A 22,599-nucleotide genomic window follows, 5' to 3' on the forward strand; every position below is an offset into this window, starting at 1 on the left:
TATTTACAACACTACACAGTATTTATTATTATTATTATTATTATTATTATCTATAATTACATTTAAATGGCATTGCATACATGTAAAATTAAATGCTATTTCACATTATTTGACCAGTAGCAGGTCAGCCACCTGTTTAAAGCCCGATCACAGTTGAAATCTTGAAATGAAGGGCCTTTAATGGCCAAAACATTAACCTGGACAACATTTTAACAGGTGGTTGGCTCAGATTGTATTCTTTTCATTGCATTTACATGCTGCAGTGGACAGTGGACAATTTAGCTTCAGTCCATGTGTGTTTATTGACAACAGGGTTATAACCTGGACACGTTAGCTCGTCGGTATGGTAACAGAAGACTGTTATTACGTGCGTCTGCCCCGGAACGCGAGTCAAACAGCGGCGGTGTTAATGAAGCAGCGTCAGGCTGCTCACCGTCAGTGAAACGCTCGGTGAAATCGCGGATTAACGTTAAATATATGACGAGCCGCGAGCGATGCAGCTATAACCTATCTATCTATAACCTATATTACCCTCGTATTTTGATTCCGTCCCTCTTCTCCTTCTTCTTCTTCTGGCCCATTAAGTGCTATTGGCGGAGTTACAATGCATAGTAGGCTACCGCCACCTACTGCACCGGAGTTGTAACTACAAGCAACATTCACAGACAGTCCCATTGCTTTTATGAGCGGTCGAGCGAGTCAAAAGCCGAAAAATCCATTTGTGGCGGACGTAATTCTTTCGTGGCGGGCCGCCACAAATAAATGAATGTGTGGGAAACACTGATGTGTGTGTGTGTATATATATATATATATATATATATATATATATATATATATATATATATATATGCATATGTATTTATGCATATGTATATGTGCAAATGCATATATGTGTATATATGCATATGCATATATGCATGTGTATATATGCATACATATATGTGTATACATGCATATATGTGTATATATGCATATGTACATATGTGTATAGAATAAAATAGAATAGAATGTACTTTATTGATCCCTGGGGGAAATTCAGCACCACAGTTCGCTCACAATAGACAAGAATAATAATAAATAATATAATATATGTAATATATTATATATATAATAAAAAATAATATAAATATATACTACATATACTCTACATTTATGTGCAGTCAAGAAGGAAAATATGCATTATACAGTCTGATGGTTGTCGGTATGAAGGACCTCCTGTGTCGTTCCGTGTTGCATTTTGGGAGTCTGAGCCTTCCACTGAACGTGCTCATTCTCTCCGCAAGGTCCGAGTGTAGTGGGTGGGAGGTGTTGTCCATAATGGCTAGGAGTTTTGCTAGACTTCTCCTCTCTGACACCACCGCCAGAGAGTCTAGCTCCACTCCCACCACGATACTGGCCTTCTCTACCAACTTGTCCAGTCTGTTTGCATACCTCGCTCTCAGCCCGCTGCCCCAGCAGGCCATGGCGTACAAGAAGGCGCCCGCCACCACCGACTCGTAGAACATCTTCATCATCTTTGTAAAGACGTTGAAGGATCCTAGCCTCCTGAGGAAGTAGAGGCGGCTCTGTCCCTTCTTGGGACATGGCCTAAAAATATCAAGATATTAATAAAAGGCAATATTGCCAAGCCCTAATATGTCTAAATATATGTATATGTATATATGTGTATGCATATATATATATGTATGTGTGTATTATATATATATATATATATATATATATATATATATATATATTCATCCATTTTCTACCGCTTGTCCCTTTTGGGGTCGCGGGGGGGGGGGGGGGGGGGGGGGGTGCTGGAGCCTATCTCAGCTGCATTCGGGCGGAAGGCGGGGTACACCCTGGACAAGTCGCAACCTCATCACAGGGCCTATATATATATATATATATATATATATATATATATATATATATATATATATATTAGGGCTGCAACTAAGAACTAATTTGATAACCGATTAATTTGTTGATTATTACTTCGATTAATCGATTAATAATCGGATAAGAGACATACTACATTTCTATCCTTTCCAGTATTTTATTGAAAAAAAAACCAGCATACTGGCACCATACTTATTTTGATTCTAGTTTCTCAGCTGTTTGTAAATGTTGCAGGTTTATTAAAAAAGAATAAAAATGAATAAAGTAGCCTCTGCGCATGCGCATAGCATAGATCCAACGAATCGATGAGTAAATTAATCTGCAACTATTTTTATAATCGATTTTAATCGATTTAATTGATTAGTTGTTGCAGCCCTAATAAATATATGTGTGTGTGTGTGTGTGTGTGTGTGTGTGTGTGTGTGTGTGTGTGTGTGTGTGTGTGTGTGTGTGTGTATATGTATGTATGTATGCATATGTGTACATGTATATGTGTGTATATATGTAAAAATGTGTATGTATATGTGTGTGCGTGTATATATAAAGTTAAAAGTTAAAGTACCAATGATTGTCACACACACACTAGGTGTGGCGAACTTATTCTCTGCATTTGACCCATCACCCTTGATCACCCCCTGGGAGGTGAGGGGAGCAGTGAGCAGCAGCGATGGCCGCGCGCAGGAATAATTTTTGGTGATTTAACCCCCAATTCCAACCCTTGATGCTGAGTGCCAAGCAGGTAATGTGTCCCACTTTTATGGTCTTTGGTATGACTCGGGTTTGAACTCACAAACTACCGATCTCAGGGCGGACACTCTAACCACTAGGCCACTGAGTAGGTTATATGGGTGTATTTGTACAAACCCCGTTTCCATATGAGTTGGGAAATTGTGTTAAATGTAAATATAAACGGAATGCAATGATTTGCAAATCCTTTTCAAACCATATTCAGTTGAATATGATACAAAGACAACATATTTGATGTTCAAACTGATAAACATTTTTTTTTTGCAAATAATCATTAACTTTAGAATTTGATGCCAGCAACACGTGACAAAGAAGTTGGGAAAGGTGGAAATAAATACTGATAAAGTTGAGGAATGCTCATCAAACACTTATTTGGAACATCCCACAGGTGTGCAGGCTAATTGAGAACAGGTGGGTGCCATGATTGGGTATAAAAACAGCTTCCCAAAAAATGCTCAGTCTTTCACAAGAAAGGATGGGGCGAGGTACACCCCTTTGTCAACAACTGCGTGAGCAAATAGTCAAACAGTTTAAGAACAACATTTCTCAAAGTGCAATTGCAAGAAATTTAGGGATTTCAACATCTACGGTCCATAATATCATCAAAAGGTTCAGAGAATCTGGAGAAATCACTCCACGTAAGCGGCATGGCCGGAAACCAACATTGAATGACCGTGACCTTGGATCCCTCAGACGGCACTGTATCAAAAACCGACATCAATCTCTAAAGGATATCACCACATGGGCTCAGGAAGACTTCAGAAAACCACTGTCACTAAATACAGTTTGTCGCTACATCTGTAAGTGCAAGTTAAAGCTCTACTATGCAAAGCGAAAGCCATTTATAAACAACATCCAGAAACGTCACCGGCTTCTCTGGGCCCGAGATCATCTAAGATGGACTCATGCAAAGTGGAAAAGTGTTCTGTGGTCTGACGAGTCCACATTTCAAATTGTTTTTGGAAATATTCAACATCGTGTCATCCGGACCAAAGGGGAAGCGAATCATCCAGACTGTTATCGACGCAAAGTTCAAAAGCCAGCATCTGTGATGGTATGGGGGTGCATTAGTGCCCAAGGCATGGGTAACTTACACATCTGTGAAGGCAAATTAATGCTGAAAGGTACATACAGGTTTTGGAGCAACATATGCTGCCATCTAAGCGCCGTCTTTTTCATGGACGCCCCTGCTTGTTTCAGCAAGACAATGCCAAGCCGCATTCAGCACGTGTTACAACAGCGTGGCTTCGTAAAAAAAGAGTGCGGGTACTTTCCTGGCACGCCTGCAGTCCAGACCTGTTTCCCATCGAAAATGTGTGGCGCATTATGAAGCATAAAATACGACAGCGGAGACCCCGGACTGTTGAACGACTGAAGCTCTACATAAAACAAGAATGGGAAAGAGTTCCACTTTCAAAGCTTCAACAATTAGTTTCCTCAGTTCCCAATCGTTTATTGAGTGTTGTTAAAGAAAAAGTGATGTAACACAGTGGTGAACATGCCCTTTCCCAACTACTTTGGCACGTGTTGCAGCCATGAAATTCTATTCTGCTCTTGCTTTTGCTGGTTAGCTTAGCAGATAGCTAACATGATATAATCCTTGATGAAAAAAGAGTCCCAAGCGTCTGTAGTGTAGTTTAGGTCTTTTTAGTGAAGGATTAATCATATATTTTGTAAAACTGTGAACAAAAAGACATAAACAAACATTTTACATTCAGCATCCATCTATATACAACAAAGCATCCAAACCAACAAAATGCTGCCAGTAATTAGCTTTCAACAATGGGCACAAATATCTTACTAAAGCAGTCTTAAACTGAAAATGCACAAATAATGTGTCACATTATACATATGCATGTAACATTCACATAAACTTACAGGTTTAGACCTTCAAAGTCTTCAAAGTCGAAAAGAAAGCTTAAAGCTTGCAGTACATCCTGTTTGTTTGACATCTGCTCTCAACTGTTCTCTACTGCTCTCTGAAACACACCCACACTAAGCTGGCTACGGCAAGACAGGAGGGTCAAATTAGAACACAAACTGCAAAACTGATTTCCACCACTAGGTGTCTTAGACAATAACATTGTGGGGCATAACACTTCCCGTCTGGTATTTTAAGATACCACTATGTCTTTTTACTGAGGAGCAGTACGACCTCTGAAACGGGTCTGGAATAAACCTTAGGGGTACCCTGTTTGATGATCTTCACATTCACTTTTCGAATCCTTCCGTGACGGCTGGGGAAGGTTTCCTCAATGATGCCGGTGGGCCACTCATTCCTCTTTACTTGAGTGTCTTTGAGAAGTACCATATCGCCTACTTGCAAGTTTGGTCTTTCTGACTTCCACTTCTTGCGGGGCTGAAGGGTCGTCAAGTACTCTTGTCTCCAACGTTTCCAGAAAGTTTCGGCTAGACTTTGAACTTGCCTCCATTGCTTGTTATAGAGATCTTTCAGATCCATGTTCCCTAGAGGAGCAGATACTGGATCAGTCTTTTGAGTAAGCAACATTGCGGGCGTGAGAACTGCTGGCATGTCAGGATCAGACGATACTGGAACTAGAGGCCTTGCATTCATGATTGCCATGATTTCACTCATGAGTGTCACAAGTACCTCGTGGGAGAGGCGACAGTTGTCCTTAAGCAACATAGCATCCAAAATGCGGCGTGCAATGCCGATCATCCTTTCCCACACACCTCCCATATGAGAGGAATGTGGTGGATTGAATATCCAGGTACAGCCTTTGTCCTGTAAGTGAGCTTTCAACTCAGTGTCTTCAGAGTTTATTTGCAGTTCTCTGCAAGCTCCAATAAAGTTTGTGCCTTGATCGGAACGCAGAAGTCTCACAGGCCCTCTGATGGCGGTGAATCTCCTTAAGGAATTAATGAAACTGGAGGTTGACATTGTCTCTATGAGCTCGATGTGTACCGCTCGTGTACTCAGACAGGTGAACATGACTGCCCAGCGTTTATTCTCTGCATATCCACCTCTTGTCCTGCGCGCTAAGATGGTCCAAGGCCCAAAGACGTCAAGTCCAACGTTCGTGAAAGGAGGATTCAAGGTAAGTCTATCCGCAGGTAAGTTAGACATTTTCTGTTCTTCAAGCTTTCCTCTCATTCTTTTGCAGGTGACGCATTTGTTTATCACACTTGACACAAGTCTCTTACTTCCTGTTATCCACAGTCCAGCTGTCCGAACTGCGCCTTCAGTGAAGTGTCTGCCTTGATGGGCCACTTGTTCGTGGTAGTATCGTACCAACAAGGTAGATATGTGATTGTCTTTTGGAAGAATGATCGGATGCTTTTCTTCCCAGGTCATGTCTGCTGATGAATTCCGACCTCCGACTCTCAGCAATCCTTCATCGTCAAGGATGGGGTCCAAACTCTTGAGCGGACTGTGTCGAGACAACTCTTCACCCTTTTCTAGGCTTTTCATTTCCTCTTTGTACACATTTTGTTGTGTTGTTTTCAATATGACCAGTCTTGCTTGACTGAGTTCATCTTTTTTCTGGATACCATCTGAAGTTTTCCAGAAGACTCTAGCCTATTGGACAAGCTTGGCTATTGCACGAGTAAGAGATTTCCAGCTGGAGAATCTTTCAAACCGGTGTGAGCCAGGAAGTCCACTTGTGGCTTTCGTAGCATAGGTTGAAACTTGAGGGCGAACTTCTACATCAGTGTCAGGATGCAGAAGGTTAAATGCCTCTGGCTGTGGAACTTCATCCACTTCTGGATTTCTTAGAAAAGCTGGACCTGTCAGCCAGTTGGTATCTGGTAGGAGAGCCGCTGAGACAGACCTAGATCCGTGATCTGCAGGATTGAGTTTGGTGTTGATGTAGTGCCATTGCTCTGGGGTAGAGGACCTTCTTATTCTTGTCACTCTGTTTGCCACGTAGACATAGAAGTTTCTGGACGCATTATGTATGTAGCCCAGTACGATCTTGCTGTCTGTGTAGAACTTGACTTTGTGAATCTCTAAATCGATGTCATCCATTATTGTCTCTGTAATTTCCACTGCCAAGACGGCTGCACACAATTCCAAACGAGGAACAGTGTGAGCAGGACGTGGAGCCAGCTTGGATTTCCCCATGATAAACCCGACATGGCTGTGTCCTTCTGTATCGATTGCCCTGAGGTATGCTACAGCTGATATAGCCATAGTTGATGCATCTGAGAACACACAAATCTCTCTGTATACTGTGGCGAGCAGAGAAACAGAGATGTAGGTTCTCTGGATCTGGAGCTGCATAAGTTCCTTGAGGGAATCTTTCCAGACATTCCACTGTATTGCTTTGTCTTCTGGTAGCGGAGTGTCCCAATCATACTCTTCTGTGGAGACATCTCTCACGAGTGCCTTGCCCTGAACTGTGACAGGTGCCACGAACCCCAAGGGATCATAGAGACTGTTGACCACTGAAAGGATTCCCCTTCTTGTAAATGGCTTTTCTTTGTCAGACACACAGAAGGAGAAACTGTCTGTTTGAAGGTCCCATCTGAGGCCTAAACTGCGTTGGAGTGGTAGTGAATCAGATGTCAGGTCTAGATCCTTAAGGCCTTTGGCAAGGTCTTCTGGGGGGAAAGCATCCAAAACAGTGTTGCTGTTAGATGCTATCTTATGTAGCCTGATGCTTGACTCTGCCAACATCTCTCTTGCATTTGACAGTACGGTGATGGCTTCCTCAGCATTGGAGAATGAGGCAAGCCCATCATCTACATAGAAGTTCCTCATTATGAACTGCTTAGCATCTGTACCATGTTCTCTCTCTCCCTCTTCAGCTGCCCTTCTCAAGCCATAAATGGCCACAGCTGGCGAAGGGCTGTTACCGAACACATGCACTGTCATTCGGTATTCAGTCACTGGTTTTGTGAAGTCGTTGTCTTCGAACCACAAAAATCTTAGAAAGTCACGGTGTTCATTCCAGACTGTGAAACAGTAAAACATCTGCTGTATGTCGGTGGACACTGCAACCGGCTCTCTGCGGAAGCGAATAAGGACTCCAAGAAGGGTATTATTCAGGTCCGGTCCTTTCAAGAGGACGTCGTTGAGTGAAATGCCTTCGTGCTTAGCACTAGAATCAAACACCACGCGTATTTGATCCAGCTTTTGGGGGTGATAGACACCAAAGGTTGGTAAGTACCAGCACTCTTGCTTCTCCTTCAATGGTGGAGCTAGCTCTGCTTGTCCTGAGTCAAAGATTTTCTGCATGAACTCTGTGTATTGTTCTTTCATAACTGGCTTTCTTTCCAGTGTGCGACATAGAGATGACAGTCGTTTTGCTGCTTGCTCTCTATTGTTCGGCAGACGTTGTCTTGGGAAACGGAATGGTAAGGGTGCTACCCAGGTGTTAGCCTCATTCATGTAGACATTGTTGTCCATGATCTCAAGGAAGGCTTTGTCATCAATAGACCATGCTATTTTTTCATCCTCCTTTGTCCTCTCAAATATGTTGCTTCCAAGTTCATCAGTGTCATCTTCCTGAAGACCTGTCTCTTTACGTGACCTTGGTGTGTTCTTGTCGAACTTTTCTTTCACATGAATAACACTTGTACATGGACTCAGGAACGACGTCCGTCCATTAGGTAGGACATTGGTCCTATAGACATTAATGCTGCTTGGCTTGTGGACTCCCTTTAGACATACGTCTCCGACAATGACCCAGCCGAGGTCCAATTTCTGAGCATACGGTGCATTGTTGGGTCCATTGTACTGTCTACGTACTTTGTGTACACGTAGGATGTCTCTGCCGAGAAGCATGACAATATCTGCGTCAGGATCAATAGCTGGTATTTTATCTACCACTGGCTTGAGGTGCGGATAATGATGTGCTATTTCTGCTGAGGGGATCTCTGCACGGTCATCAGGCATCATATCACACTCAATTAATGTTGGCAATGGGATCTGTACACTGCCATCTATTGACTCGACAATGAGATTATTTGCGCGTCGTCCTGATGTTTCCATGACCCCTGCACATGTTTTAAGGGTGTAAGGAGTGGCACCTGCTCCAATGCCAAACAGGTCAAATAGCTCACTCTTGGCCAGCGACCTGTTACTCTGCTCATCGAGGACAGCATATGCTTTAACAGCTTTCTCTCGTTGACTTGCAGGGTATACAAGGACCAAGCATATTTTGGAGCATGATCGGGCGCCAACTGCCTTCCCGCACACCTCTGTGCATTTTGACTTGACCTCTGGAGGCTCTTTCTCTTCTCGCTCCCCGCCTTGATCTTCAATGACAGCAGGGCTCTCTGGTTTTCTTACTGCTGGGCCAGGGTGTAAAGCAGTTGGGTGCCTACTACTGTCGCACTCTTTGCACTGCACAGTTTTATCACAGTCCTTGGCAAAGTGTCTTGTTGAGGCACAACACTTGAAACAGATGTGTTTCTCCTTGAGGTAGGCTATCCGCTCTTCTAAGCTCTTGTTGCGGAAACCATAACATTTTCTTAGGGGATGGGGCTTATTATGTAAAGGACACACTCTGTCTGGATCTTCAACCCTTTTCTCCTCCTTGTTTTGCTTGCCTGCATCTGCTTTAGACACATCAGTTTTCCTGGTAAACACAGATTGTTTGATTTCTTTTTGTAGTTTATCTGTCCTGTTTGAACCACCACCAAGATCAGCAAAGCTGGGCTCATTTCGTATCTTTTCTTGGTCTTGAATAAATTGTACAAAGACGTGAAAAGGAGGATATCGAACTTGAAAGTCTTCTTTATATTTCGAGCCAAATGAGATCCACTTCTCCTGAAGGTATATAGGGAGCTTTTGCGCTATAGGAGTGACTCCCCGGGGAGTGTTGAGGTAAGAAAGTCCAGGTAGAAATCCATCTCGTCTTGCTGCTTCCAGCTCTAGCAATAGATCTCCTAGGTCCTGTAATTTTTGGTTGTCCTTATTTGCAATCCTTGGAAATTCCTCTAACCTCTTCAACATAGCATCTTCAATGATTTCAGCTGACCCATAGCATTCCTCCAGCCTCTTCCACAACTTTGAGAGTCCTTCTTTAGCGTCATGGATGTAGGCTGAACGGATTCGTTTGGCCAACTCTGCAGACTTTGGTCCCAGCCACTTGGACATTAAACCTGACTCCTGGCTGTAGGTGAGGTTCAAGCCACCAATGGCATTGATAAAGGAAGCCTTCCATACCCAGTAGTTCTCAGGTCTATCATCAAACATCAGGAGACCAGTGCTAATTATTTCTTTGCGAATGAGGTATTTGTCTAAGTTTGATTGATCACGTGGGGGCATGTGGTTAAATGCACCTTGGTGGCTAGGCTGCTGGTCTCGGGGGCGTGCGTAGTGAAGTTGCTGGGTGAAAGATCTTTCTTGAGGGAATTTCACAGGGGTGGTGGGTCTGCTCTGGCGTTCCCCTTGCCATTTGTGCAACAAATGAAAAGAGTTGCTTTTTTCTGCACAACTGCGTACATCCATACTGTCCATTTCCATATCACCGTTGTCCATGTATTGCTGGCGCTTTGGCGATAAGACGGAATCACCGTTGTCCATGTACTGCTGGCGCTCTGGTGAATAAACGGCTTTTTGTTTTGGATGCCGGAGTTGTTGCTGACCATGATCCACAGAATGTTGTTGCACATATTCCCTAGTGCGTTGCTGTGAGGAATAGGGAGCCAAACCTGTTATACTTTGCCTTGAAGGCTCTCCAACTTCATTCTCATAAGCTTCCAAGACTTCAGCCTCAGCGCATGCTGCTTCAGCAGCAGTCCGTACCTTCAGCGCGTCAAGGTTAGCTTGTACTTCAGCTGCTCTACATTGCTGTTCCGCTTCAATCTCCGCTTTTTTCTTTGCTTGTTCAGCTTCGATCTCCGCTTTTTTCTTTGATTGTTCAGCTTCAATCCGTGCCTGCTCGATTTGCATGTCTGCTTGTCTTTGCGCAAATGTAGCCATGACTCTTGCAGCTTCGGCTCTGGCTCTTGCTCTGACAGCCAAACCTTGTGATGAATGTCTCGAACTGCCAGAGTGATTAGTACAACTGGAGCGTTCAGAAGGTGCACCTCGATCTTCAGCTTTAAGGTTTTGATCATCCATGATATGTTGTTGAATGTCTTTCTGGCCTGCAGTTGTAATGGCTCACTTTCCTTTGTAAGCAGACTGAATGTTAAACCTTTTTACTATTCTGCTCTTGCTTTTGCTGGTTAGCTTAGCAGATAGCTAACATGATATAATCCTTGATGAAAAAAGAGTCCCAAGCGTCTGTAGTGTAGTTTAGGTCTTTTTAGTGAAGGATTAATCGTATATTTTGTAAAACTGTGAACAAAAAGACATAAACAAACATTTTACATTCAGCATCCATCTATATACAACAAAGCATCCAAACCAACAAAATGCTGCCAGTAATTAGCTTTCAACAATGGGCACAAATATCTTACTAAAGCAGTCTTAAACTGAAAATGCACAAATAATGTGTCACATTATACATATGCATGTAACATTCACATAAACTTACAGGTTTAGACCTTCAAAGTCTTCAAAGTCGAAAAGAAAGTTTAAAGCTTGCAGTACATCCTGTTTGTTTGACATCTGCTCTCAACTGTTCTCTACTGCTCTCTGAAACACACCAACACTAAGCTGGCTACGGCAAGACAGGAGGGTCAAATTAAAACACAAACTGCAAAACTGATTTCCACCACTAGGTGTCTTAGACAATAACATTGTGGGGCATAACAAATTCTAAGTTAATTATTATTTGCAAAGTAAAAATAAAGTTTATGAGTTTGAACATCAAATATCTTGTCTTTGTAGTGCATTCAATTGAATATGGGTTGAAAAGGATTTGCAAATCATTGTATTCCGTTTATATATATATATCTAACACAATTTCCCAACTCATATGGAAACGGGGTTTGTATGTGTATACAGTATATATGTATGTGTATATATATATATATATATATATATATATATATTTATGTGTGGGGAAAAAAAATCACAAGACTACTTCATCTCTACAGGCCTGTTTCATGAGGGGTTCCCTCAATCATCAGGAGATTTCTCCTGATGATTGTGATTGTGATTGTGATTTTTTTTCCCCACACATAAATATATTGCGCTCTACTACGGTATCGAGCACTATTTTTTGGATAACCTTATTAAGACATATATATATATATATATATATATATATATATATATATATATATATATATATATATATATGTATATGTATGTATGTATATAAGTATATCTATGTATATATTTATACAAGTGTATATATATATATATATATACACATATTTATGATATATATATATATATGTGTATATATGTAGCTTTGATGTAGCAAGCTACTTTTGCCGTGTAGCTTGTAGTGTAGCTTGCTACTCTTCTCTGGTGATAGCTTCCCTTGTAGCTTAGCTACATTTAATCGGGGGTAACTTTTAGCTTAGCTTACTACATTTTTCAAATAGTTTTCCCACCATTGTGTATATATATATATGTATATATACATATAACTTATTGCTTTTTCTTTAGAGTTTAACAACTATTAGCATTCTAGACGCCAGGATAACGTTTTGGGAGCAGTGGTCTGGCACCAGCGTGTGTGTGTATCGACATCTCGTGTTACACTGGCACACAAATGAGTCACCGAAGAAATGAATTTAATATCTGTCTAATTTATTCAATTGAGTCTCAGATTAGATTTTCCTCGGCTGTTAAATATTTCATCGGCGCCTCGGTCGCCATGTGACAGTGTGTTCTCCCTTTCTCTGCAAACAACATTTTTAACGCTTAATATCTCAGGTTATTGTCATTATTTCTTAATACATTTTCCCTGCTCTTTTGTGTTCAACCCTTTAAAGATGGGTTTAGAAAAAAGTTGCGGCACTTGAAGGTTGATTCAGGAGCTATTTTAATATTTTAGCTTGTGCTGAAGCGGAGTGGGTGTCATCAGAAGACAAAAAAAGCAGAAACAGGATGTCTAGATTGTTTATTACTTACTAGCCATTCTGGTCAAATTAGTTTATTTAGCACATACTTAATTACCTCCATCACATTAAATCCTCAGAATAGATACGCTCGCTCGCTATGGTGCGGGGCGGTTGCAGCGGCGTCGGCGGCCCTGCTCGCCTGTGGCGTTGATTTGCTGTGAGCTCCACCAGACAATTTCCAGTTTATTACTGCTGTGTCCAGCCAGTCCCTGATGAGATTAATCAATGTCTGTGAATCATGGCGCCGCACAATTTGTTCACGGGTCCGTTCAGGATTGTTCACTCGAGCAGCAGCGGCGGCGGCGGGCCCTGACCGCTGATCCAGGACGGCGGCCATGTTGAGTTAGGGCAGCGGTGATGTCTGCTGTACAGGGACGTCTGCAGCCCCCTTTTTCCCCAACCCAATTTCCACCTAAAGACATAAGGGACACTCACAGACGCTCCGGACGAGGCGTTGAACTCTTTTGTGTTCTTTTAATCGAATCAGACTTTTAATTCTTCTGTGAGAAGCGAGCAAGTCTTTTGTTTCACTGCAATACTTCTGGTAATTGCTTGAAGGAAGGTGTTGACTTTGACTGATTGTTTACTCTTCTGTTATTGTTACACACACACACACACACACACACACACACACACACACACACACACACACACACACACACACACACTTTTACACACAATAAGACTTGATGAAATATGTATTGGTGCACTGGAAACAAAGCAATCAATATAAAATGTGTTGTTTTGCAACAGACCATAACAAGAGGCATCAAAAAAGAAAAAGATGTGGCCTTCAGGTGCACTGCTTGACTTTTTTTTTTACAGAAAGTGGCTACATTGGTAGATTTTCTTCAGGTTTATCTCCTTAATTTTTTAAATTTCCTCATGGTCGAAATGGCCTAAATGAAACAGAAGGAAAATGGCCTGTGTATGTTGCAACATACTGTAGATTCTTTAAAGATTTCCAGTCGTCCTGTCGTGATGAACATGCATATTTCTTGTCACTTGTACGCAGGTGGCGGCCGCTAATATTTTTATCCCTCACCGAGGAGGCGCTACTGAGCAGGTTTTGGTACCACCTCCTACTAGAAAAGTAATCAGAGGGCAAGACCTCCACCAGGCCCTACTGGCCAATAGTAAAGTCCTGTATCCGGAAGTTGAGCATTTTTATATAAAACTTACCTGAAAGTTTGATATAAGTCAGCTCATAACTTTTCACGGAATAAAAAAAACCGAAGTGAAGCCTGCGGGTGGAGGCGGGGCTGCAAGCATACACACAGAATTTGAAGCTCGTAACGTAAACGTAAGGTAATGTGAGGGAAATGATCCGGATCAGTACCAACATGTAATCAGTTGTTCTTTGTTCCATTACGCACACACACACACACACACACACACACACACACACACACACACACACACACACACACACACACACACACACACACACACACACACACACATTCTTGTATTTGTTACCTTCTTGAGACCTGAGAAAAATGCATACCTCTTTAGGACCACCCTTTCTAGATATATAAAGATTTGTATTTTCAACATTAATAATATATACAAACTATGCAAATATTAAAAAGATACGGTTTTATTTTATTTATTTTTTTTGTTTGTAACTGGTTTTTAATCTTCATTATTTACTTCAAGTTATTACAGTATGTTTCTATGTACATATTTATTTATTTTTTTAAATTAATTTTGGCCAAAGGGGACGCATTTCAATTTCTTACACACATTTATTACATATGTTGGCCAGAGGGGGAGCACTTCAAATTTTTACACACACTTGTTATTTCATATGTTGACCAGAGGGGGAGCACTTTCAAAACCGACACAGTCAATTTGAAAAATCCCTCCTTTTTTCGGACCACCCTCATTTTGATAGATTTCACCACCAAATGAGATCTGTATGTTTTGTTTTTTGTAATGTGCTTAGCTGCCGTCTTGTTTTATCATATATTGCTGCTTTTGGACCTGTCAATGTTTACTTTTGTATGCACATTAAATCAACCAAAAAAATCCTGACTTTGGAGCAATGTTCACGGTGTTCCGTATTGGGACCATGATTTATGTCCTAACTTGTTCACCTTCTGAACATTTCCTGAAAGTTTCATGAAAATATGTCCAAACAAAACCAAAAAGGTAAGAATTAAATTTTTGCACGTGCTCGCAACATTTTGAGTATTTGATTTAGTTTCCAACTTGGTTATATAATATTGATAATAGTAATAATAATAAATAACAGCAACACAAATTAATCGGGATTAAGTGGATTGAGTTCCAGTTTTCGTTTAAATAATGACTATAAATAAGTAAATATGTATACAAACATAACATGAAAATGCAGTTTAGGTGGAAATTGCGTGTGAATGCTGAAAAGCAGAAGCCAAACTCAAATGCTAACAGTTAGCACAGTAGCCAGATAGCGTAAGTAACAACATAAATGACACCTGGGTGGGTGAATACCTGCAAAATGGGCAGAGTGAGCAAGCATTGTGTATGCTAAAATTGTTAGCATACAAAAAGTTAGCATGCATGAAATTTAAATATTTGACTCTGCGGCGTAATGTTAACATGCTAACAGTTCACATGTATAAATTAACAAAATATTTGACTTGGAGGTGTGTACCTGCAAAATTAACTAAAAAGCTAGCATGCTAAAAGTTAACATGCATTAAGTAACAAAATGTTACGGACTAGGGTCATGGGAAAGTAAGAAAACCTGGGTTTTTTGGACATTGAAAAAAGATAGGCTAAATATCCCGAGTACAGTAAGTAGAATGTTTTGATGGTGCAATGGTTTAAAACGGTTTCAAAATGTAGGGGAAGTATTCGAAAGAAAATTGGTTGGAATTGAAAAGTGGAAATTTAGGGAACAGTGGGAATTTTTGGGACTTTTAAAATTGTTAGTTTGAATATCCAGAATGAGTGGAATGTATTGATAATGTAATGGTTTGTATCAGCTGCAAAATATGGACCTTTTCCATTAATGTAATGACCTGAAAAATTTGGAATTATTGGAAATTTGGAAAAGAAAATTAGTTTGGAATTATTTGAATTGGATAAAAAATGTGGGAGGAGAAGGTGGACAAACAAGGGCGGAACAATATAATTTTAAGGGCCTGATCTACCAAAGGTTTGTGTGTACCGTACTAAAACACGTGTATACTTGACAGCGCACGCAAAGCTGATCTACTAAACGCATGCGGAGAGGATAACGCCTCTTAAGTGAGCAGAATGAGGAGCACAATCCATTTAGCATGTGTCTTCATATGTCATATGTCTTAATATATGCTGATTATCAGAGCGCCCACAATACTGTGAGGAGAATATGCTAATATGAATATTTAGCACACACAGTGTGATCTGTCAAGACTAAAGCTCAATTGCGAGCACTATTTTCCATCTTAAGCACGTTTGAAAAGTACGTGCAAACTGGGGGTGCGTTTTGCATGAAGAAGCACACGTTAAATGTAAATCATTAAATGGCTTAGTATAAAACTTTGGGGTAAACCTATTCCTGACCACATCATGCTTTATCACTGATGAGAATATGAGAACAGATTCCCCCCTTGGACTTCAGGTGATTCTCGTGGGGCGCGTTGTTAGTACTTGCATTGCAAAGCAGGAGGTCTTGGGTTCATATCCCTGTCATAGTTCAAATTATAGTCAGGTTTTTAAATGTGTTTTAATGACGCTAAAATTGTTTTATACACTAAACTTCAGCATATTACTAAAAAAAAGTGGACTGTTACAAAATCATGCTGATTGTTAAAGATGTTATCTATCAATTAAAGTATATTTATATAGCCCTTAATCAAAAGTGTCTCAAGGAGCCACAACGACATCCTAGGCTCAGATCCCACATCAGGGCAAGAAAAAACTCAACCCAATGGGATACAATGAGAAACCTTGGAGGGGACCGCAGATGTGGACACCCCCCCGGGCGACCGCCGCAATGGACGTCGAGTGGATCTAGTTAATAGTGTAAGAGTCCAGTCCATAGTGGGGCCAGCATGGGATCATCTTGAGTGGAGACAATTCAGCAGCGCAGAGACGTCCCCAACTGATGCACAGATGAGTGGTCCACCCCGGGTCCCGACTTTGATCAGCTAGCGCATCATCTGCTGTCACCTAATAACCTCTCCACGCAGGAGAGAGGGGCAGAGCAAAAAAAGAGACGGCAGATCAACTTGTCTAAAAGGGGGATCTATTTAAAGGCTAGCGTATACGAATAAGTTTTAAGATGGGACTTAAATAACATGTGGTATTGAACGTCAGTGAAAGTTTTTGTTATGCTGGAATTTCATTGTGTTGCTCCAGGTAATATTATTCATAAAGTGCTGGGATACATGTCATTTCACATTTCAAAGCTCCTCTTGCACCACTAATTTTTTGCTTCGGTATTTGTCAAATCCTTGTTACAGCCCTGCTTTTAATACAAAATGTTGTATCTCAGTAAACATGGATGTCAACGATAACTAAAGTCGCCTTGAATAAAAGTAAATTCAGCGTTTCCAAAGTCCTGAAATCCATATTAATCTGTTCATGAGAACAGAATTGGTAGAAAAATCTTCTCCGTGATGGAGTTTGTAAGGTTTGGCACGTGAGAGAGCGATGCGTCTGATTAAGAGCTATGGATCACTGGAGGAGAACGACCTTGGCGTCTATATCTGAGAATATGGCAAACGTTCGCCTAGCAGTATTCCCCAGATGACAGCGCAGCGGCCCAAACAATGAGCTGCACGCGGGCGGCCAAGTGCGATGGCGAGATGTGCTTCAGGCTTTCTTTTTTCTAGCTCAAAGGTCGAGGTGTCTCGTTAAAAATGTCTTCATGCTGAATGATGGAATTCACAGTTCTTTGGAAATGAATACAGTACAGCTCTTTTCACTTAGACATTAATATACTCTTGTCCTTAACTTTAGCAGTGCTTGATGACGGGGATTTCAATTGTCTTTCAGCTGCAGGTGTACCTTGGTTTTTGTTTGTAATTCATCTGAAAGTTCAGATGAAGACCGCATTGTACAAAAATTAAGACATTTCTCCTCTAATGGGAATTGGATTCTTTGTTTGAACACTCAATTCCCCGGAATAATACGTGGGCAATTTGGCCGTACTGTAACCGAGACGGTATACAAAACCGAAGCAACATTTTTTATGGCAATTTACAAAAAACTTTGATTGATAACAAATCTATAATTGTATAGGAAAAAGCATATTAAAGATAAAGTTAAAGTACCACTGATAGTCACACACACACACACACACACACTAGGTGTGGTGAAATAACCCTCTGCATTTGACCCATCACCTTGTTCAACCCCTGGGAGGTGAGGGGAGCAGTGGTTGCGCTCTGGAATCATTTTGGTGATTTAACTCCCAATTCTAATCATTGATGCTGAGTGCCTAGCAGGGAGGTAATGAGTCCCATTTGTATAGTCTTTGGTATGACTCGGCTGGGGTTTGAACTCAGGATCTACCGATCTCAGGGTGGACACTCTAACCACAAAGGCCACTGAGCAGGTTAGAAGTTGATCAAAATACCGCAAATTCCGGAATATAAGTCGCTACTTTTTTCTTACGCTTTGAAACCTGCGGCTTATAAAACAATGTAACACATTTATGGAATTTCTTTGCTGACGGCATAATGCAAATAGTTTTGAACAAAACCAAGCAAATACACTAAAAAGGTGTGTTATAGTTTGTGCTTGTTTTGAACGAGTTCGCTCACTGCAAGTGCTGCAGTGGTCTTCTGTTTAGAGCTTTTAACCTTGCTGTTCTGTCTTCTAAGTCATCCATAGCGTTCCTACTCAAAAGGATTCTTCATTCATCACTTTAAGCAACGTTTGTAAGTTTTATAATATAACCAAAACAATTATTACTTGCTGTCCCATGTGTGATGTCTGGAGAAGTGTTTTAATGCATATTTGTACGTGCTGTCATAATTTAGTGAAGCTAACGTTGTTAGCGTTAGCTAATATGCTAACACGTCTATGAGTGTCTGTGTTAGTATTAGTTTTAGTATGTTTATTAGAGTTTGTTAAGCTGCTTGGAGAACTAGGTTCCGCATCTAGTTGGTCCGTGAAGATGACATCTGTTTTGTTTGATCATCCGTTTTACTGCCGTGTTACAGACACTAAACTCGCTCACATCTTAAACGGGTTGCAGTACGAATTAAAGTCAAAAAGTGCTAGACTGTGCTGGACTTAATATTTGTTGATAATGATTTAGATCTTTTAAAGTTTATAATAGAGGGGTCTGATTGCTAACACTCCATCATTGATTATGAAGAATCCTATAGAAGTGGCTCAAACTGTTTGTGTTGTCACAGATTGTGTTTTTACTAGGCTCGTTGCCGAAATGGGCTGCTGTACAAATTAATTTGCTGCACTATGTTGCACTTAAAATATTGACATAAACTTAATGGCGCTTGTTAATAATGGTTTAAATTGTTTTTAGGTATTTTACACTTCTGAATAGATGTGTCTGATAACTCTGCATAACTTAAAATGAAGGGAAAATGTGCCAATCATATAGACGGCGCATTGTCACGTCGTGACATTGCTGGGTTTACGAGCAGAGGAGCATGTTCGGCAGCGCACATTCACAGAGTACTAATATGTTATTGCATACATTAGCAGACAAATTAGGAGATTTTGTTTGCTTACTTACTACTAAAAGACAAGTTGTCTCGTATGTTCACTATTTTATTTAAGGACAAACTTGCAATAAGAAACATATGTTTAATGTACCGTAAGATCTTTTGTTAAAATATAGCCAGTAATGCAAATTTTCTGTAGTCCCCTTTATTTAGAAAAGTATTGAAAAGTATCGAAATATTGATATTGTTACAACCCTAGTTTGTGTCGAGGTAATGTCTAATTTAGCTCCATCTAGCTCGCTGCATAAATGCACTGCAATAGAATTTGTCACACTAAAGTGCCTGGACAATTTTGAACTTAAGTAAACTTCTGGATTGTTTTGAAATTTAGCTGATTATCTGACATAGGGACAACACAGGCTGGCGAAAAGTAAAATACATTTCATTGGCGGTGGCGGATTGGTTAATGCTCGTGCCTCACAGCGAGAAGGTCCTGGAATCGATTCCCAGGCTCAGGGTTTTTCTCTGTGGAGTTTGCATGTTCTCCCCATGACTGTGTGGGTTGTCTTCGGGTGCTCCAGCTTCCTCCCATCTCCAAACACATGCAGCGGGGGATAGATTGTTACTGTCAGTAGCTGCGTTTCCATTGCAGTTTTTTTGCAAAATAAAAGCGATATTTCTAAAATGTCAACAATGTACATTTGCGACTTGTAGGTGTTTCCATTAAAAAGGTGTCATGAGCCGTAATTCTCGTAAAATCTCATCCCGCGAGACTCCACTTTGAGGAAGATATTGCAGCCACTGCTGTTGCTGTGAAGTCAATAGATGTCAAAGGCAGGGGGTGATCGCTCAAAGGCGACGTCCTTATGGCTCCCTCGACATTGTTCGGGCATGTCGGTCTCTCCCAGCCTGTGAGTCGGCCTCTATTGCTGGGAAGGGGCCTGCAAGATGGCCCGGTGCCGCCTCGTTCCCCCTGCCCGACCGATTGGAAGCGAGACAAGACGACCCGTCTGCCCTAGTTGTTCTGCGTTGGCGCCCCGCCGGTTTCTGTGTTTATATGTGACCAGCTGCAAATGTGAAAAAAGTGTTTCCATCATGCTTTTAGCGAAACACTTCAATATCGAAACGTCTGAAAAACCACCTCATGAGAGTTCCAAAATCAATCAATCAATCAATCAAAGTTTATTTATATAGCCCTTAATCACAAGTGTCTCAAAGGGCTGCACAAGCCACATCGACATCCTCGGCTCAGATCCCACATCAGGGCAAGAAAAAACTCAACCCAATGGGATACAATGAGAAACCTTGGAGGGGACCGCAGATCTCGCTTATAGATCCCCCGAGCGACCGGCGCAATGGACGTTGAGTGGATCTAGTTAATAGTGTGAGAGTCCAGTCCATAGTGGGGCCAGCATGGGATCATCATGAATGGAGACAAGTCAGCAGCGCAGAGACGCCCCCAACTGATGCACAGATGAGTGGTCCACCCCGGGTCCCGACTTTGAACAGCTAGTGCCTCATCTGTGGTCACCTGATAAACTCTCCACGCATGAGAGGGGGGCAGAGCAGAAAAAAGACGGCAGATAAATTGGTCTAAAAGGGGGGTCTATTTAAAGGCTAGCATATACAAATGAGTTTTAAGATGGGACTTAAATGCTTCTACTGAGGTAGCATCTCTAACTGTTACCGGGAGGGCATTCCAGAGTACTGGAGCCCGAATAGAAAACGCTCTATAGCCCGCAGACTGTTTTTAGGCTTTGGGAATCACTAATAAGCCGGAGTTCTTAGAACGCAGATTTCTTGCCGGGACATTTGGTACAATACAATCAGCAAGCTAGGATGGAGCTAGACCGTTTAGTATTTTATACGTAAGTAGTAAAACCTTAAAGTCGTGTCTTAAGTACACAAGAAGCCAGTGCAGGTGAGCCAGTATAGGCGTAATATGATCAAATTCTTGTCAAAAGTCTAGCAGCCGCGTTTTGTAAAATGTTTTAGCGATATTTGAGACGTTTTTCGAAATATGGGTGGTTTCCATTACCAGTTTCTCATTGCGATATTTAGGTTTTGCACATTTCTAGGGGTTATGAATGCATGGATTGCAAGTCGCGAAGTTAACAGTAAATACAGTACCTACCCTTGCAGCTTTGTTTACATTATTTGGACTGCTTTTCAACTTACTGATGCTTGGTGATATTGACTTACATAATATTAACAGTGCTTTTAATGAATGAATGGGTAAGTATAATTACTATCAATAACACATTTTTTGGAATTTTATTCAATCATATAAACTCGAATGTTAGTAGAGGTTGTGGCATCCCAGCCGGCACAAGACATTGATACAACGTTGATTATACATACATGTCCTTTAAAACTGACTTTGAAACAATGTTGCAAAATAGTTGTATTTGAAAATTGAGACAATGTTGACGTCCAACATTGGTTGGGAATTGACCACATTTCAATGGCCAAATCAACATCAGGACCCAACATTGATTAAACTTGGTCATAAAGCATGTTATTTCAATGTTATGTTTAAGTTGCTCAACATCAGGACCTAATTCAACAAGTTCTCAACGTTGTTTTAATGTCTTGTGCTGGCTAGCATCACTGTTGTGTCTTTACCAAGTACTTAGTTTTTACCTATCGAGCTTGCGACCTGATTGGGCTGCAGTAGACATTTAGTGCTGACCAGGGGAAAAAATACTGTTATGACTTGATTTTAATGGCACTGGATGAGAACACTGTATTATGGGTCCTTCAAACTCCTGAATGAGTACGTATGATTAATAGTAACCATAACCAACGTTCCCTCTAAGGTGCGCGCCTGCGCATTTGCGCACTGCTCAAGCGTCCTCTGCGCACAGCAAATATATGCCGCGCCCCAAATCAAATCCCATCTGAATTCTAAACAAAATAAACACATTTATTCCGTGTAATTTTGCAATGCAACTCTGAGTGACAGTGACAACAAGCGGCCCTAACGGTGTTCGTCAACACCGTTCAATTGAACACCGTTCAATTATTGTAACGTCTATCGAGATGCTTCGAGGACAGGAATTATATCGATCACTTTATTGAGCAAAACTGTTTATATTGGGCCATAACCACACCAAAAACATGAGTAAAAAACTTATATCTCGAAAAACTAGTCATTTTCTGCCGTACAAACCAGGCCAAAACCAACTTGTCATCTGTCACCAACACGCATACCACTAAGCCACTGGTGCATACATGGCCACACAAAAAGTCGGACAACTCAAACAAAGTTACACTATGACTCCTCAGTCATGCGTGTGCTTATTCTACTGTCATTTATTATTAATGTTAATTTATTGATATTAATCATGGAATGCTGTTACTAGAGAAAGTTACAGAAATGCACACTTCATCCTATGCTTACATTTCATTGTGC

At 41.0% G+C, this 22,599-nt stretch overlaps 3 protein-coding genes across 4 annotated transcripts in view; 1 reads left to right on the forward strand and 2 right to left on the reverse strand.

Annotated features, from left to right (window-relative positions):
* LOC133576296 (kelch-like protein 29) overlaps window positions 1-22,599 on the forward strand; it is a 490,295-nt gene that overhangs the window by 70,234 nt on the left and 397,462 nt on the right. The window lies entirely within an intron of this gene.
* On the reverse strand, window positions 1,070-6,199 carry LOC133576303 (uncharacterized). Its single transcript, XM_061929434.1, has 2 exons — window positions 4,510-6,199; window positions 1,070-1,587 (listed from the first exon to the last, which is right to left on the reverse strand). Exon 1 carries the CDS (start codon window positions 6,062-6,064, stop codon window positions 4,757-4,759), a length of 1,308 nt encoding a protein of 435 aa, XP_061785418.1. The 5' UTR covers window positions 6,065-6,199; the 3' UTR covers window positions 1,070-1,587; window positions 4,510-4,756.
* On the reverse strand, window positions 6,038-11,397 carry LOC133576294 (uncharacterized). Its single transcript, XM_061929416.1, has 2 exons — window positions 11,088-11,397; window positions 6,038-10,888 (listed from the first exon to the last, which is right to left on the reverse strand). Exon 2 carries the CDS (start codon window positions 10,667-10,669, stop codon window positions 6,173-6,175), a length of 4,497 nt encoding a protein of 1,498 aa, XP_061785400.1. The 5' UTR covers window positions 10,670-10,888; window positions 11,088-11,397; the 3' UTR covers window positions 6,038-6,172.

The sequence above is a fragment of the Nerophis lumbriciformis genome, linkage group LG34, assembly GCF_033978685.3.
Source record: "Nerophis lumbriciformis linkage group LG34, RoL_Nlum_v2.1, whole genome shotgun sequence".
NCBI classification, from domain to species: Eukaryota; Metazoa; Chordata; class Actinopteri; order Syngnathiformes; family Syngnathidae; genus Nerophis; species Nerophis lumbriciformis.

What these genes read in the sequence shown, in the direction of transcription:
- LOC133576294 (XM_061929416.1), bottom strand. Translation starts at nt 10,669, where the DNA reads ATGGATGATCAAAACCTTAAAGCTGAAGATCGAGGTGCACCTTCTGAA.
- LOC133576303 (XM_061929434.1), bottom strand. Translation starts at nt 6,064, where the DNA reads ATGAAAAGCCTAGAAAAGGGTGAAGAGTTGTCTCGACACAGTCCGCTC.